This window comes from Lacerta agilis, chromosome Z (assembly GCF_009819535.1).
Source record: "Lacerta agilis isolate rLacAgi1 chromosome Z, rLacAgi1.pri, whole genome shotgun sequence".
NCBI lineage: Eukaryota > Metazoa > Chordata > Lepidosauria > Squamata > Lacertidae > Lacerta > Lacerta agilis.
In genome coordinates, this window is record NC_046331.1 from 27,615,280 (window position 1) to 27,632,184 (window position 16,905).

At 43.8% G+C, this 16,905-nt stretch overlaps 1 protein-coding gene across 1 annotated transcript in view; it reads left to right on the forward strand.

Annotated features, from left to right (window-relative positions):
• The window catches only part of LOC117040145 (connector enhancer of kinase suppressor of ras 2-like), a 290,274-nt gene that overhangs the window by 150,718 nt on the left and 122,651 nt on the right, over window positions 1–16,905 (forward strand). The window contains exon 7 of the mRNA XM_033137731.1: window positions 4,449–4,508. Within this exon, the coding sequence (XP_032993622.1) occupies window positions 4,449–4,508 (60 nt within the window). The remainder of the gene's footprint in view (window positions 1–4,448; window positions 4,509–16,905) is intronic.

A 16,905-nucleotide genomic window follows, 5' to 3' on the forward strand; every position in this document is an offset into this window, starting at 1 on the left:
TCAGTTCACATCCTCTACAGTTTTCTGGGACAAGATGAAAAGGAACATAGAAAAACAGGAAGCTGTCATTGGCCCCTACAGCTCAGGATTGTCCACACTGATTAGCAGTGGCTTTCCGGGGTTCCAGACAGGGATGTCCCCTAGCTTTATCCAGAGATGCCATGAATTGAATCTGGGGCTTTCTGCATACCTATCAGATGTTCACTGAGCTATGGATAGAGCTTTAAATTATCAGCATATTTAGTGCACAAAGCTGTTAAACAGGATGGAGCAACAAGAGCAGACCTCGCAGAACCCCAATAAAATGAAAGTCACAGGGATGAGCAGAAACCCTCACTACTACAGAAGAGGGAGAAATGTGAATTAGTTTGCATTTCAAGGCAAACCCACCTACCTAATCCACACTTTCCCAAACAATTGTGAAAGAAAGCACAGGTATCCTTTAAAATACACATAGCTTTTGTGGTGTAGTTCTACAGCCAAGTACTGTGTACACAAATATTCCCCATGTTTCCCCACATTGGGCAAAAGATTCCTGCACTGCAGGGGGTTGGACTAGATGAACCTTGGGTCCCTTCCAACTCTACAATTCTGTGATTCCATGAAAATGCATATATTAGTGAAAATAACATACAAAAAAGCATTGTTTTAAAGGAAATTGCTCTGCAAAAATGTGCATATTAGGCAAAATTGCATGCAAACGTATATTAGAAGTTTGCATCAAAATTGGAGACTGATATGGAAATATGAATTTAAGTTTGGAAAAATGAGAGACCGCAACGGCCAGATTCACCCATCCCTACTAACCACCATTCTGAGGCCCACCCTCCAGGGGTGATCACCACCACCATAAATCAGGTGGTCCAACACGGTCATTGGTATCAAAACTGCAAAAGAAGTCTAACAGAACTGTCAGCAGTGCCTGTCTTGTTTCCAGCACAGAGTTTAACAATGACACAGTTACTACTGGCAGGGAAGCAAGTCTTAACTATCAAATCAGTAGTGAAGAGCAATAGCTCCGTGGTAGAGCATTTGCCTTTGCATGCAGATGATCCCAAGTCCAATCCTCGGCATCTCCGGGTATAGCTGGGGAAAGCTGGGTTTTTTTGAAACCCCGAAGAGCTGCTTCCAGTCTAAGAAGACAATGCTGAGATAGATGGACTCGCTAAGAGGTAGTGACCTGGGTTCCTACACACTTGGTCATCTATTCTTGTGGGAAAGAATGAAGAGTACATTAAGGGCTGTTGTTCCATTGGTGGCAAAACCTGCCTCTCCACCCTGGCGGTGAGAGGTCACATGTAAATGCACCCCTCCCCAAACATACATAAACACACACATGCACGCACACACACACACACAAACAGAGAGAATTACTTGTAACAGACCAGCCATGCACACCTGACTTTCTTTGCTGGTAATAATAATAAATTAGAAACTTCCTGGTGTGGCCAAAGACAGCCTGCAGCAGCTTCTCCTTTTCCACCCCATAACTGATGGCAACTGAGGAAAAGCCCTGTGCAGGTAATTTGTACAGCTTGAGCTGCCTGTTTGATTAAACATAATGCGGAATGGTCCCTGAAGCAGTGTCATCATGACATAGGCTGTCTTGCAGAAACAATACATTTCCTTTAGTGTCAGAATCTTCTTACCATGAAGGATAAACTGGCCCTTAGAGACTCTCCCTAGCAGCGAGCACAAGAAAAAGTTAAAGTAGATCTTTGTGGTTACAAGAGGGAAGAGCCGTAGCTCAATGGCAGAGCATTTGCCTTGCATGCAGAACATACATACATACATAATTGTATTTGTATGCCACCTTCCCATAATTCAAGCCACGTTCAAGGCAGCTTACAACATGAAAAAGTACAAAAGTAGTCATAAACAATAAATAAAACATAAAAAACCACCAACTGAATCAAACACTTTCCACATAAATCATAAGATCTAAAATGAAGATATAAAAATGTAAAATATAAATATTGCTTGCCCTCATCTGATTTAACCGGCCAGCCAAAGCCATTTTCCACTGTCGCTTGCTGACAGCTTCTAGGAGCCACGGGTGAGAGCTGAGTGCAGGGTGGGGACCAAAGGTGGCCAAACCACCCCAGAAGGAGCACAACATATTGCCCACTAGAGGTACCTCCCCTCCCCCTAACATCACATACACCCCTCAATAGGACTATTCCCAGGTAAATGTGTACAGGTTTCAGTCTTCATGCACATAGCTTTGGCTTAGCAACAGGCATCCAGACATGTTCTTTGGCTATTTCCCATCCATTTCTTTGAAATCCCACTTAGCAAGGGGGACTAGCTACACCCTTGACCAACCTTTGGCAACCGATTGCCCTTTCCAGACCTTTTGGATGACCAATTCCCATTAGCCCCAGCCAGCATGGTCCTGTTGGCTGAGGCCAATGGGAAATGTAGCCCCAAATATCTCCAGAGGGCACCAGGTTGGCAAAGACTGCCCTTGCCTGTTGTTCATTTTCCATGCCAGTTTCAAAGTGCTATAGCAGAACATCTTTCCTAAATAGAAAATGGAGTCAAAGCTATCTTGCTCTAGGTACAAAGCAATGCATCTAGACAAGCTGAATAAAAACAGCATATAATTTTTCATTTTTTTTATTTTTTTTTAATGAGACGAAGCTCTGTACTTCAATGTAGAGAATATGACAGAAGTAGGTTCTGGTGATAAAAAATACTCCTTTAAAAAAATCTTATTCACATTTCTGCTTCTCATTTTGAAATACTGTTGTTTCTCCCCGCCCGCCCCCGTCCCCCCCCCCCCAGTCTCTGGATTTTCATGTGCAATGATAATGCCTGGAAACAACAAACGCAACCTCGTTAGCTTTTTCTATTTGAGGATCAAGGGAATGGGAAGTTTTTAGGACATACTTTCATTTCAGCTCTCAGGTAGATTTCACACATTTTGCTCAGTTTGAGAAAAGAAACCTGTTTCCTTTTAAGTTAGAAATCTATCCAGCAGAACAGTGAGGCAGCAGCTGCTATGCCCCACCCCTGCCATCCTAACCATTCATTTGTAGATACAATGGCTCACATAGGATCAGGCTTTCAGGCATTTTGCATTGATTTGTACTAAAACTGGATGGTAGATGTGAGCACTTTGAAACAAAAAGACTTTATTAGCAAGTTTTTGAAGATCTCTGACTTGCTGCTGGAAGTCTTGCAGAGTTTACAATCGCTTGTCATGAATTGCTGAGGGGCTGAGTTCTTGCAAGCGGCTCTTTTCAAAACGAGTGCTGGTGGCTCAAATCCTGGGGAGTGCAGAAACCCCAGATAGTGATTTTGGGATCCCCAAGTTGCATCATAGGATCCAGGGAGCTTATCACTGGTGGTACAGTAGCTCTTTTCTCCTCTCTTTTCTCATTCTTCTCATTCTTTTCTCATTCTAAGAGCAGAACTTATCTTGATGACCAGAAGCCCCCTTTTCCTCCCAGAAAATTTATTTATTAAAAAATAAAATAAAAATTCAGGGGGAGGTGACAGCTCAAGAAACACCCAATAGCCATTTGGGAGAAGGGTAACATTTGCCAAAATGGCACCTCCGCAAAATGTGTCTGCCAATCAGTGGGCTGGGGAATTGCGGTTGGGGTGGTATGGTGGAATTTTCAGCCCAGCTCTAGAATCTCTAGGCGCGGGTCTTCCAAAATGCACTTTCTCTTCCTGACAGGCAAAAATTACCTTGCTGAATCAGACCAAAGGCCCATCTGGCCCAGCATTCTTTGTCTAACAGTGATGAACATTGGGAGCACATATGGAGGGCTTGATGGAAGCAGCAATTCCTTGCTATTTGCCTCCCCCCCCCCAGCATATGAAAATGAGAACATGCATATTTTATTTAGTTAAAACTGGTGTTGTGATAAAAACCTAGCTGCTGAGACCCCTCATTTAATGGCTACTGAGTTTGACAGTTCCCTATGTCTGGAACAGTGATCAATCCAGCTAATACAATTGGTATTTGCTGATGCTGATACTGATGCTTTCAGTCTGCTAACGATATGCAGCTGATTGTGTTTCCTCATTTGCATTGCATTTCCTTTGCAGTGAATGAACAGGGAGGGATAATGTGATGACAGTGTAATAACATAATTTACTTAATTTCACCACAGTGGATAACAAGTTGAATAACATAGTTTTGGGTGCAAGATGAGCTGCAGCAGAATGGATACAGTGCTGCATGTAATCAGTACAGGATGGGACGGAGAGCAGTGCCTTCTTGCATCATTACTGGCGACATGATGCTGTTTCTTATAGGGGGAAATGGGAAATTGGGATGGTGGGGAGGTAGAATGAAAAGAGACTTTAGCTTGCTGTCTGGAACCCTGAGCAGGTGCATTCCACACTGCAGCATTTGATTTCAGGTTCCACTTGTTTGAAAATTCTTAATAGCCTGTTGTATATTAATCATTACTCATCTCATTATTTCTCAGGGGATGTATATCAAGTCAACGTATGACGGGCTGCACGTGATCACTGGAACGACGGAAAACGTAGGTTTTGTTCACTGTGATCATTTTCTTTATTCTTCTGTCTCCATAAGTTGAATGTTACAACTGTTTTACTGGGTATCCTCCATGGACAGAGTATGCTAGGATTTGCTTCATTTGTTTCAGTAAGACAAGAACAGGAAATGTTCCCGGCAAATTGTGCCTCATTATTTTCGCCCTCTCCAGTTATCTTCCATATGAAATAAAGTAAATTCCACAAATAGCATCTATTTTCCTGAAAGAAAGAAAATCAAGGTTCTCAACAGTGCATAGACACTTCGTGTATTGCTCCCAGAGGTTGTAACAGACATTCCAGAGGAAAGAACCTTGCTATAATTATGATGTCTGGCCTAGGTTTTTGGACTGCACTGAAGACAAGTCCTGGCACAGAGTCATAACATGGGAGGGTCCCCACACCTCATCCCCCAGTCAACAATTTCTCTGGTCAAGGATTGAGGAGTAGCAGGAAGAAGTATCCTGTTGTTAGGTGTGGGGAAGATGGGCATCGTTTGGGGGAAATGGACCTAACCCATTCTAGCAGCAAAGATCAGGAAAATAGAATTGCCCTGTTAAGGAAGTTCTGTTGAAATCTTCTTAATACCGGATATGTTAGTCATCCCATTTACAGTATTTCAAAGTGCAAAGTGCATACAAGCAGTCTACTCACAATCATTAGGAGTTTTCAGAAACACACTGGAACAGAAAAACAGTTTCGGGGGGGGGGGAGAGTATATCTTGATGTTAAATGAGGGGGTTAGTTCAATTCTGAAAGATGATGGAATCAGGTTCTTGGTAATGGAGATGAAAATGAAGATTTAGTAATGGTCAGACCATACTTTGGACTTAGTTCATAATTCATAATTGTCCATTGCGGAAAGGAGCTTAGTTTGAGCCATGAAAACCTAAGTTAGCCACTGAATTGTGATTGATGAGCAAAGTTCCCTCGCTTGCCATTTTGTTCATTAAGTTTTTTACATCCATCACTTTTTTTGTCATTACCTAGATGTGAAAGTGATGAGGGTGTACAAACTCTCAGCCAATTCACGCAACTCTAATGGGCCTGGATATATTTCACATCGGGTGGCCATTTGACAGACCTTGGGCCAGATCTGGCTTTAAAGCAAGTTTATCTGCCCCTCTCTGCCTGATTACTATACCCAGTTTTAATCAAAGTGTGTCATTCCAAAAGGGACTCTGTCATATTCCATAGGATCTGCTTTGTACCCATGCTCTGAAGGGGAACTTGCAGCTATCAAATCTGCCTTTCTAAAATACAGTAGGTTTTTGAAAAAGTGGATGTTGAGTCTTCTTTACATCCTGTTGGTGGGTGATGCTTAGCTGGTATAGAAACATATGGCCATGCCTATATTATGGAACCTACATATGGCTACCAAATGGAGCATCTCTGCCATATCAGCGTACCCAATCTCTGAGATCAATTAGTGGGGGCGCTGTGCTTGCAATGCTGCCAGTGAGTATTACTTGCTCTGCTCTGCTGGAACAGGCCTTTCTTGGTGATTGTACCCTGGGTGTGGAACTCTCTCCTCCTAGAGGTGCAGGTGGCAATGACATCATTGGCCTTTCATCATCTAGTCAATGAGTTGTTTAGCCTACCCATCCTATTCTGTATTTTGTATTGTTTGCTTTGATTTTAAATTATATCTGTTTTTAATCTGTGTCTTTATTGGTGGAAACCATTTGGGACCTTTGATGGAATTCAGTCTAAAAACTGTATAGATTAATAAATTATAAATAAATATGGGGCTCCATTTCAGCCCCTCTCCACTGGCCTTCCACCATTTTGTGAAGACCTTTCTCTCCTGTATTTTCTTGAGCTAAACCTATTCCTCTAACACACTGAGATTTTGAGGAGTCTGTTTTATCTGTGATTTTAATCTGTGATGATTTGCTTTTTAAATACATTGAGAGCCACCGTGAGTATGGGGGAATTTATTAATTTGCTTTGTTTAGAATGTTCAGTGACCACGCAGACAACAACATTCTCTAGGCAATTAATATACAAACTGAGACATTGTTGTTGTTCAGTCGTTCAGTCGTGTCCGACTCTTCGTGACCCCATGGACCAGAGCACGCCAGGCACGCCTATCCTTCACTGCCTCTCGCAGTTTGGCCAAACTCATGTTAGTAGCTTCGAGAACACTGTCCAACCATCTCATCCTCTGTCGTCCCCTTCTCCTTGTGCCCTCCATCTTTCCCAACATCAGGGTCTTTTCTAGGGAGTCTTCTCTTCTCATGAGGTGGCCAAAGTACTGGAGCCTCAACTTCAGGATCTGTCCTTCTAGTGAGCATTCAGGGCTGATTTCTTTGAGAATGGATAGGTTTGATCTTCTTGCAGTCCACGGGACTCTCAAGAGTCTCCTCCAGCACCATAATTCAAAAGCATCAATTCTTCGGCGATCAGCCTTCTTGATGGTCCAGCTCTCACTTCCGTACATTACTACTGGGAAGACCATAGCTTTAACTATACGGACCTTTGTCGGCAAGGTGATGTCTTTGCTTTTTAAGATGCTGTCTAGGTTTTTCATTGCTTTTCTCCCAAGAAGCAGGCGTCTTCTAATTTCGTGACTGCTGTCACCATCTGCAGTGATCATGGAACCCAAGAAAGTGAAATCTCTCACTGCCTCCATTTCTTCCCCTTCTATTTGCCAGGAGGTGATGGGACCAGTGGCCATGATCTTAGTTTTTTTGATGTTGAGCTTCAGACCATATCTTGCGCTTTCCTCTTTCACCCTCATTAAAAGGTTCTTTAATTCCTCCTCACTTTCTGCCATCAAGGTAGTATCATCAGCATATCTGAGGTTGTTGATATTTTTTCCGGCAATCTTAATTCCGGTTTGGGATTCATCCAGTCCAGCCTTTCGCATGATGAATTCTGCATATAAGTTAAATAAGGAGGGAGACAATAGTTAAAACATTTAAAGCACATCTGAAACACAAAACATCAGCCACTTCAATTTCGTCACTAAAAACCAGCCCAAGCTGCATAACAGCATTTTAAAAATATAAATAAGGTCCTCCATTAAAGAGGGCACGTGTTGCGGTGCGACCTGGCCACCTGACCCAGTGTTGTGGGTGGGTAATCCTGGAACAGCCACAGCCCCTGATAGGTGGGTCCCGCATTGTTTGGGTGCAATCTGACCAATGGGGTGCCTCAAAAAAGGAGCAACACGGGACCTATATAACCTATGCAAGGCTTACGAGCTTCCTCTTTGGGCTAGTGCATCGGAACACCCGCCCACCTCTCCCTATATTTAGGCCTTGCTATGTCGTCGTGTGTCACCTGCTTTGGGGGCAGGGGCATGGTAGGAATTTTCCCCACTTGGCTGATTGGCTGGTGCCATTTGGGTTTCACCTGCCGCGTAGCAAATCATCACAACTTGTAAGGTTGCGGATAGGCTCTGGTTCAGGTGATAGGCGTGGCACGTGACGTGGCCACACCCATGCAATAAAGGGTATTCTGGTAAAGGAATCCAGGGACTCACTGGTTTGGCGAACCCCAAAAGGAGTTTGGCCCGTGCCCAAGTCCAGGGGACACCAGGGCGGCTGATTGGTTCTCCCTCCATCAGCTGTCCCTGATGTTCATCCTTTGGCTGTCCTATGAATGTGGCTCTTGACAGCGCTGCCTGCATGGGCGCAGGGAGATAGTCGAACCAGAACCTATGCAACCACTCACTTGATTGTAATCAATAAAGTTGTGGCCTAAATTTCTGCCGAAAACCAAACCAAATATCTGACTCCTGTGTGAATTTATTTAGGCAAAAGGCAAAAGGTCTAAACATGCAAAATAAAAATAAAAATGGAAAGATAGAAAGTTTGTGCCCAGATACAGCACCAACAAAATCTGGATTTTGAACTCTAAATATTCTACAAATCATGAATACTTGCTTGGGCTCCTTATGCATAATTTGTTCTGATTTTGTCATAGTGGGGGATAACCTTTCCAACTGTTTAAAGATTTGAATGCCTGCTGTTTGATCTCTGGAAGTCCTGCTTAGATTAAATGGCTCTGTGATTTAGCCTGACATTATCTGTGGGAGTTGAAAGTGACCCTCCAAGCCTCTCTATCAAGCCCTCAGGTATCTCCCCAAGGCACACCTCCCTAAGCCAGACCCCCTCAGTGGTCCTGCTCCATGCCCTCCACTGTTGCTTTTGCCTGGCTGGATTATGATAATGCCTCTCTGGGTATGGGTATCTCTGAGTTGCATCTAGCTGCTCAAATGTAGCCCACTGTGCAAAGGTAAGAGTTACATCTATTGTTCTGCTCACATTTTGCCTCCAGTCCACCCCCAATTTTGCAGCTGCCTCCATCCACTGCAGTCGTGCAACCCATGGAAGATTGCCTGGGAGTGAATGTGAACCTCAGATTGAAGAAAAATTCCCCACCACAGTGAATAGGCCTGAAAAATAGCTTTCCTTTCCTTCTTAAAATAGTAATAATGATCCCAGAGTGCTGTTGCCTGTTACCAATAAATGCATACACACAATCCCCCCAATATAGACGTGCATAATATAGATAGCCTAGCACTAACCCATTCAGCACATAGACAGAATCTGAATCTGTTGTCTGTCCAAAAGTGGCTGGATGAACTTTACTGGAGCGTCTTTGTAGGCGAGTAGGGGAGAGTGACACACCTTTGGCCCTTCAACTGACATGGCTCTTTTGAACCACAACTCCCATCAGTCCCATTCTGGTTGGATTGATGGGAGTTGTAGTTGAAAACAGCTGGATGGCACCGGGATGGTGAAGGCATAGCAAAATCTTTATTGCTGATAATAGATCATTAAACTCACTTTTAATTGAACCTCCTGCCATTTCTGTCTCCTCCACTCCCCCGCTTACCTACCCACCCACCCACCTGCAATTTCCAATTTATAACCTCACTGTGATTGCTATAGAGTTCTGTTTCAAAGCCTTGAGCTTAATGAAGCATATTTGGGTCCAGGAAATTAGGTGGGCTTATAAAACAGTCATATGTAATTAAGCTGCAGAACCTTGCTAACAAGAGATGGGGAAAGTCCATTTAGTTCAAGCACTCAATCCTTCCCTGTTAGCGAGGACTATACCCGCTAGTGTTCTGGGCCATTTAAAATCAGCTAAACTGAAACCGTTGCAAGTGACGTTGAGGAGGCAAAGCAGTAAAGAAACTACTTGTGCATCATGATAGCCCAGAAAACATCACGTGATATGGCTTAAGAACTCATACATTAGGGTTGCAGAACTGCCAACCTGTGGGCCAGATGTTGTCTGCAGAATCTTAGGGGCCTCACAGGTAATCTTCCAGGGGCCTCCCCTGCTTGACCAGCCCCCCCACACACAGATTGAGCCCCTGCCACAGCTGCACCTTCATCTCAGGATGGGGCAGGGGTGGCGTGAGGTTCCACAAACGCTGCTCCTAGAAGAGAACCCCACCCCTGCTTTGGAGCTAAGCTGACATGTCTCATTTGACACTTAGAAAGCAGAGTATTATCCCTTCAAATGAAGAAGAAAAGAGTGGCCATTTATGCATCGTTTAAAAAAACAACAACAAGAGGGCACAGACTTGCGTTAAAAATGCATATGCTAGTTTGTATGCATAGATGCAAATTTGGAAATAATTGTTATGATTTAAATAGAAAGACTGTGGGTTGTGGCACACTTACTTCTACTCCGATTAGACCCATTTAAATTAATAGTCCTAAGGTAGTGATTTCCATTAATTTAAATGGGTCTACTTCTGAGTAAAAGTATCATTGGCTACAACCCCATGATTCCATTTATAATTCAAATAGGACTCAAACAGGGCAGTATATTGTGGAGAAGGATATATGAATACTGTAGGTCCCATGTGTGCCTGCCCAATCTGCAGTCCAAGTGGTCACTGTTGGTGGGCAAGTTCAAGGTTCCTGCTCTCCTTCTTAGATTTGAGCCAGATTTGGACCAGATAAAATACTCCCTCCAATTGAGGGCTGCCTTCTGACAGCCCTTGAAACGGACTCCTCTGTAAGGTAGGACACATGGCCGCTGTAGGAGGGATAACACAGTTTCAGATGAGAAAGCCTTAAACCATTTGTATTGCTTGTGGAACTCTGATTGCTAGGAAATGGAAGAGAGATTATTGGCCTATTATATTGTCTTCACAGATGTCTCTAAAATCTATTTAGAATAAATTGTGGCAATTATTCTAATTCAGCAACAAAACGCGCACACTAATTTTATTGTGATATTTATATCGCATCATATCCATGACAATTTGGTAGACCTTGCAAAGCGTTTATCCCTCCCTTCTTTTCCCCCTCTCTCCATTTGCCTCCCTTCTTTTTTCTATTGTGAAGATAACTTAAAGGAAATATTGGCATATATAAGAAAGAGACTGGTGCCCTATTTGAGCTAGGAAGGGCTCAGAAAACTCCTGTGGTGAGGACTGAAGGAGATTTTTTTAGCACAGAAGCCAGGAAGGGCCACATTCCCTTCTGGGTAACCTTCAGGGGGCCGCATGCCAGTGGGGGAGAGGCAAAAGTTTGCTGCAATCTTGCCTTTGCACAGTGGGCTTTGTTTCTGCAGACACTCTCATGCCCCTTTCTATCCTCCATCCAAGCAAACAAGAGTTGCTATCAGAGTTCAGGGACACATTCCACCCCGACGAAAGCACGGTATGAGGCATGGCTTGGAGAGAGTTCCAAGGGCCAGTCAAAGAGGCTAGGAGGGGGCCATATGTGGCCATCAGGACTGAAGTTTCCCATCCCCAATGTAGCAACTTGAACAGAGCCAGCAAAGCTACCAGAAAGTAACCTTAGTGGGATGGCAGGAGGAAAGGAAGCAGTTTTATAAAACTGTATGGATGCCTTCCTCCACACACTCCCCTGTTCCAAGATGCAAACAAATAAGTTAACAAAAGAGCAGGACAAAAGTCTCCAGTGGTTTCTTCCCCAAAGGGAACTGAATCTGTGAAAAGCAAGGGTCCTGAAACTTTCCACTGCTTGAGGAAGCACTGCAAATGTTCTCAGCAGGCTAATGCAAGGGCTTGGCCTGCCTTTCAATCCTCGTCTGCCAGCTGCAGGGTAGCTGGCCACTGATGGACTCTAATGGACTCTAATGCTGATAGATTTTTAAATGCTGTTCATTGACACAGTATGAAAGGCTGTGCACACGCTGCACTAAACCCACCCCATATCCTATGCCAAGCTAACAACTCCCCCCCCCCGCAAATGTTACAGTTGGAATAAGTTTTACATGTCAAGCTAATTTGACGGGTGTTGTCCATTTTCATAGAAGGCACATGTTGACTCATAGAGTTGGGGGCCCTGAGGATCATCTAGTCCAGCCCAAATATGCAGCTGTCCAGTGTGGGGGTAGAACCTGCAACATTGGCATTGTCAGCACCTTGCTCTAACCGTTTTGCAGAATTGTTCCTTTTTTTACTAGCCACAACTACAGAGGCCACAGTTATATGGAATGCCAAACCACAGTCTACAAACATAGTCTACAAATTACCATGGTTTGACATTATTTGCATGACCAGAGCCCAGCTTTCATTGGAGGCATTTGAACAAAGAATGGACGTGCCACCAGGGCCAGTGCGGCAGAAGCTTCACACAGTTGTGCTAATTGTCTCTGTGACCAGCAACTGCCTTCTTCCTCCCCACCTCCTTTCTGACATCATAATATACCGCCATATCGCAAAGTTTAGCTGGCGATATATTACGATGTTGGAAAGCAGATATCACCCAGACCTAGTCCTGGTGGGTCTAATTAGACCCACTGGCCCCTCTGCTATCTCAGGACAAAGTTAATATGTGAACCACCTTAGACACTCAGTGCTCTTAGCTATTAGTATTAAGATGAGGTCTGGAGGGCTGTTCTGTCATTCTTTTTTATTGAGTTTTGTCTGCAGGCATATTTGCAATTAAAAACCTCAAATGAAACCTAGATGGGGAGATAGAACGCATCCAGGAAGTAGCGAGCAGCATCTTCTGAAGCATGACACATTGTCCCTGCTCTGGTTGAAGTGCACTGTGCTTTTGCTTACCTAGGTAAAGAGCAAATTTTATTGCTGCTTAGAAACATTACCCCCAGCTCTCAGGCAGGGGATGGAAGGTTGATTATTTTTTGTTTTTGTTTTTCTTAGGCTAGTGGAAAATGCTAGTAGGAATGAGCCTGGCACTATTACCAGTGATCATTCTGAAGAGGGGAGAACAGCTGAGCCAAGCCGTTCCATGCCTTTTGGGGAGAAAAACAGCAATAAAATGGTGGATGAGTGGAGATCAAGGAGGCTAGAGTAGGTCCACAATAGGGAAGGGCTGTAGCTCAGTGGTAGGGTGAATGCTTTGCATGAACAGGATCCAAGGTGCAACTCCTAACATCTCTAGGTTGGGCTGGGAGAAGCACCCTCTCCACCTGAAACCTTGAAGAGGCACTGTCGGCAATGCTGTCAAAGACTAAGCTGTCAGTAAATCACACCATTCAAAGTTGAAGTTAACTCTTCATTAGCAGAAACACCACCTCCACAGACTTGACAGGGTGTCAGGCCTAATGAGTGCAGCAGCTCATCCCCATGAATCAGTTTCCAAGACTGATTCATGAAGTTCTTGCCTCCCCACAGCTGTCTAAGTCCCTTCCTCTCCAGGGTTGTTTTTTTTAAGCAACCAGAGACTGTACTTGTGTGCAGCCTGCTGTTGCTCTGCCCGTTTCAGCTCTCTTCTGGTTTTGGGAGACAAGGAGGGATGAGAGCTTGTCGTGGCAGGAGGGGGAGACATCTGTGAATCTTCTCCAGCCTGACTAATCTCTGCCTCTTGGCCTCCCTCATCCCACTCTCCTGCTTCAGCTTCTTCCTCTGATTCTGGACTTCTCTCTGCCACTAACTCTCCCAGCTCACTAAGCCCTGTTACCTTTTTCAGCTTCTGACACCTCCTCTTCCCAGTCTTCTCCCTCATCTGCCTCTGAGCACTCATTGTCATCCCATCACCAGTCCCTGGACTCAGCCTTCTCCCCTTGGTGGTTCACCAGTTGCTTCCTTCCACCATTCCTCTGTGTCTAATTAGTCCATGACAGTGCTGAGCTAGCTGGACCAATTGGTCTGATCCGGTATAAGGCAGCTTCTAAGTTTCCTAAGATCAGTGCATTTCTTTATTTAAAGTATTTATTTGTTTGTTTTATAAGAACATGTTATAAACTGCTAACTCTCAAAGCAAAATACTATGTTAGTGTATAACAATATCAATCAAACATCATAAAATTACAAAATCATAAATGCATTTTTATGCTGTAAACTGCCCCGAGATCTTTGTAAGAAGGACAGTATGTAAATTTAATAAATAAAATAATATCATCCTGGAGGAAAGGAGGGGTGCAAATGTGATAAACAAACACACGGGCAGTGGTAAAGATCATTTCAGCAATAACCAAGTAGTAAAGAGCTTTTGAATAAAGTGCTATTTTAATGATGGCAGAAAAAATGATGGTGGAAGCCTCGAATCAGCAAACTTCTACATTCTGAAGCAAAAAAAAATAGCACTTGTGTCAAGATAATAATTTTCTTTATAGCGTCAAAAGCTTTATATGTTAAAGAAAAAGAAATGAAAGATGCCAGCAGCAGGCTTTCACTTTCTTCATTATATTTTAATCTTCTCCAGTATTATAAATCCATGATTAGAAAGGGGGAGACAGGCTGGAAAGAAGCACCACAATGCCAAGGATGTAGGCTGTTTTTTTGTGGGGGAGGGAATGAGTGGGTCAAAGTCTACATGAGAGAAGAAGAAAGGAAATGGAAAGAAATAGGCAATGTAGTTTGGGAGGGCCATAGCCTAACAGGTCCCAGTTCCATTCCCCAGCAGCTCTAGATAGTGCTGGTAATGTCCCTGGCCTGAAATTCTGGAGGGCCCCTGCCAGAATTATAATGGGTCTGACCCATTATAATGCAGCTTCCTAAGTTCCTGACCCATTTTGATTGTGGTTTCTCAGCCTGAGGTTTTAATCCTTACCCAGGCAAAAGCCCACAATCCTAGCTTCTGGTTCTCAGAAACTAGTTCTCAGAAAGGGTAAACAAACAGAGGGGTACAGAAGATGTAAAATATTTAAACCTAAAACCTGATACATGTTTATCAGCCAGAGTAAAGAAAGACAAGCATGTCTTCTTAACTGTCCCAAAATAACTTTCTCCATACTTTCTCAGTATTTTTGGAAAAGGGTCCATGCCAGATGCTAGATGAAGTTGTTTCTAAACCATCCTATTATCGCCCGATTTTTGAGTTTTGTCCTCTTTTTGCAGTCACCAAGAAACCCTTTGTCACACCTTCCTTCCAGTGAAGAAATGCAATTTCCTTTGCAATCTTCCCCCACCCCCCACGCATCTGCCATTAATTCTTGTGTATGCTTTGGGCCACAAATTTAATTGAAATGCCAACCAAGGTATCCTAGCACAAGTGGGAGCCCTTTTTTGTTGTTGTTCATTGTGATAATGAGGCATTATATATGGAAGGGTTATCATAACTCAGTGGCAGAACATCCACTTTGCATGCAGAAGGCCACCGGTTCAATCCCTGGCATTTCCAGGTAGATCTGGGAGAGAACCCTGCCTGAAACCCTGGAGAGATTCTGCCACTCACTGTTGACAGTACAGAGCTAGATAAACCAATAGGTCTGCCTCAGGCAGCTTCCTATGTTCCCATGTGTCCTGTTGCCTTCTGAGCAGACCAGTCACTTTGGTAGGTTGGGCTTTTGGACCTTGCCTTATCCAGGCAGACAAAAAGAAGTACTTCTTCACATAGTTCCAACTATGATATTCTCCCCACCAAGAGGTTGTGGTGGCCACAAACTTGGATGTCTTTAAAGTGGGTTAGATGAACTCATAGAGTATAAGGCTGTCAACGACTGCTGCCCACCATGGCTTTGTTCTACCTTCACCAGCAGAAGCAGTATGCCTCTGAATGCCAGTTGCTGGGAACTACAAGTAGAGTTGTCCGCGACTGGACCTAACGGTCAGGGGTACCTTTACCTTTACAAGTAGTTAGTGGTTAGTGGTTAGTGTTGCACTCAATGTCCTGCTTGTGGGCTTCTCATAGACATGTGGTTGGCTGCTGTGAGAACAGTATGCAGAGCTAGATGAGCCTTTGACCTCATCCAACAGGGCTGTTCTTAGGTTAATACAATTTTTTTGTTTACAGCTAGCTGTGCCCTGGCTTTCTCAAGCATCTGGTTTCTGACAAGTGCAATAAAATCCTCCCACTTTCCTTAAGTGTCTTCTTTAGTTATACCCTTCTGGTATTTGGATATACTTTACAGTATTTTCCAGATCCAGGAATCTGCCGTGAACTCCAGCCAAAATCAATTGTACACTATCTTATTACAGAATCCCCACCTCCACTGCCGTTTTTGCTACCGAAAGCAACATACTTTATTAAAAGAAAAATAGGAGGAGGAATAGGGGAGGTGGCAGAGAAGAAGAAGAAGAAGCATCTTTTGTTAAAGAGCTTATAAATGTTTTAATAAGAGAAATTTGTCAGTCGACGACCAAATGAAAGGCATAAATCTTTTAGTGGCGAATGTCCCTCATCTTTGGGGCTGCTGTTCAGCAAACATAAGGAAGTGGGACACACCCACAGCTTGCCACTTTGTTTCTGCTCGAAATGCTCAGTGAAAGAGAAGCAACATCAAAGATGTTTCATTCCTAGTACTTCAACCAATTGATTTGGCTTCTCTTTTGAAGGAATAATTGACCCCAACCAAGATGTAATTGAAAAAGATAGCAGAAAAAGCTGGGTCAGAGTCAAGAGATGGGGAGGGCAGGGAAGAGAGAGAGGCAACTTGAAAAACAAGCCTAGCCTGAACCTTTGCAGCTTATGTTGGAAGAGATCTAAGGGAGAGTTCGTACATATTCATGGAGAATGAGACATAATGGATCAAGCATCATCCCAGCAGACAGCTGCTTCACACATGCATCTATCTCGCTTGATTTCTCTATGCTTAATAAGTTAAGGTCACCATACATCCCCATTTCCCAGGGACAGTCCCCAGATTTACACATCAGTCCCCATACAAAATTCATTGAAGTTGAAAAGTGTCCACGGATTCATTGAAAAAAATCTGGTAACCTTATAATAAGTGCCAGTTGAATGTGGGAACTGTTGTAATATCACATGTTTGGTCTGATTAGAAAATTCCATCTCTGGTGCAGGGCTGGATCCACGCAGGAGGGGGAAGGGGCCACAGTTCAGTGGTTGAGCATCTTACTTGCATGCAGTAGTTCCCAGGTTCAATCCCCATAATCTCCAGCAAGGGTAAGAGCTGCAGCTCATTAGTAAGTATCTACCTTGCGCTGTGGTCTAAACCACTGAGCCTAGGGCTTGCCCATCGGAAGGTCGGCAGTTCGAATCCCCATGATGGGGTGAGCTCCCGTTGTTCGGT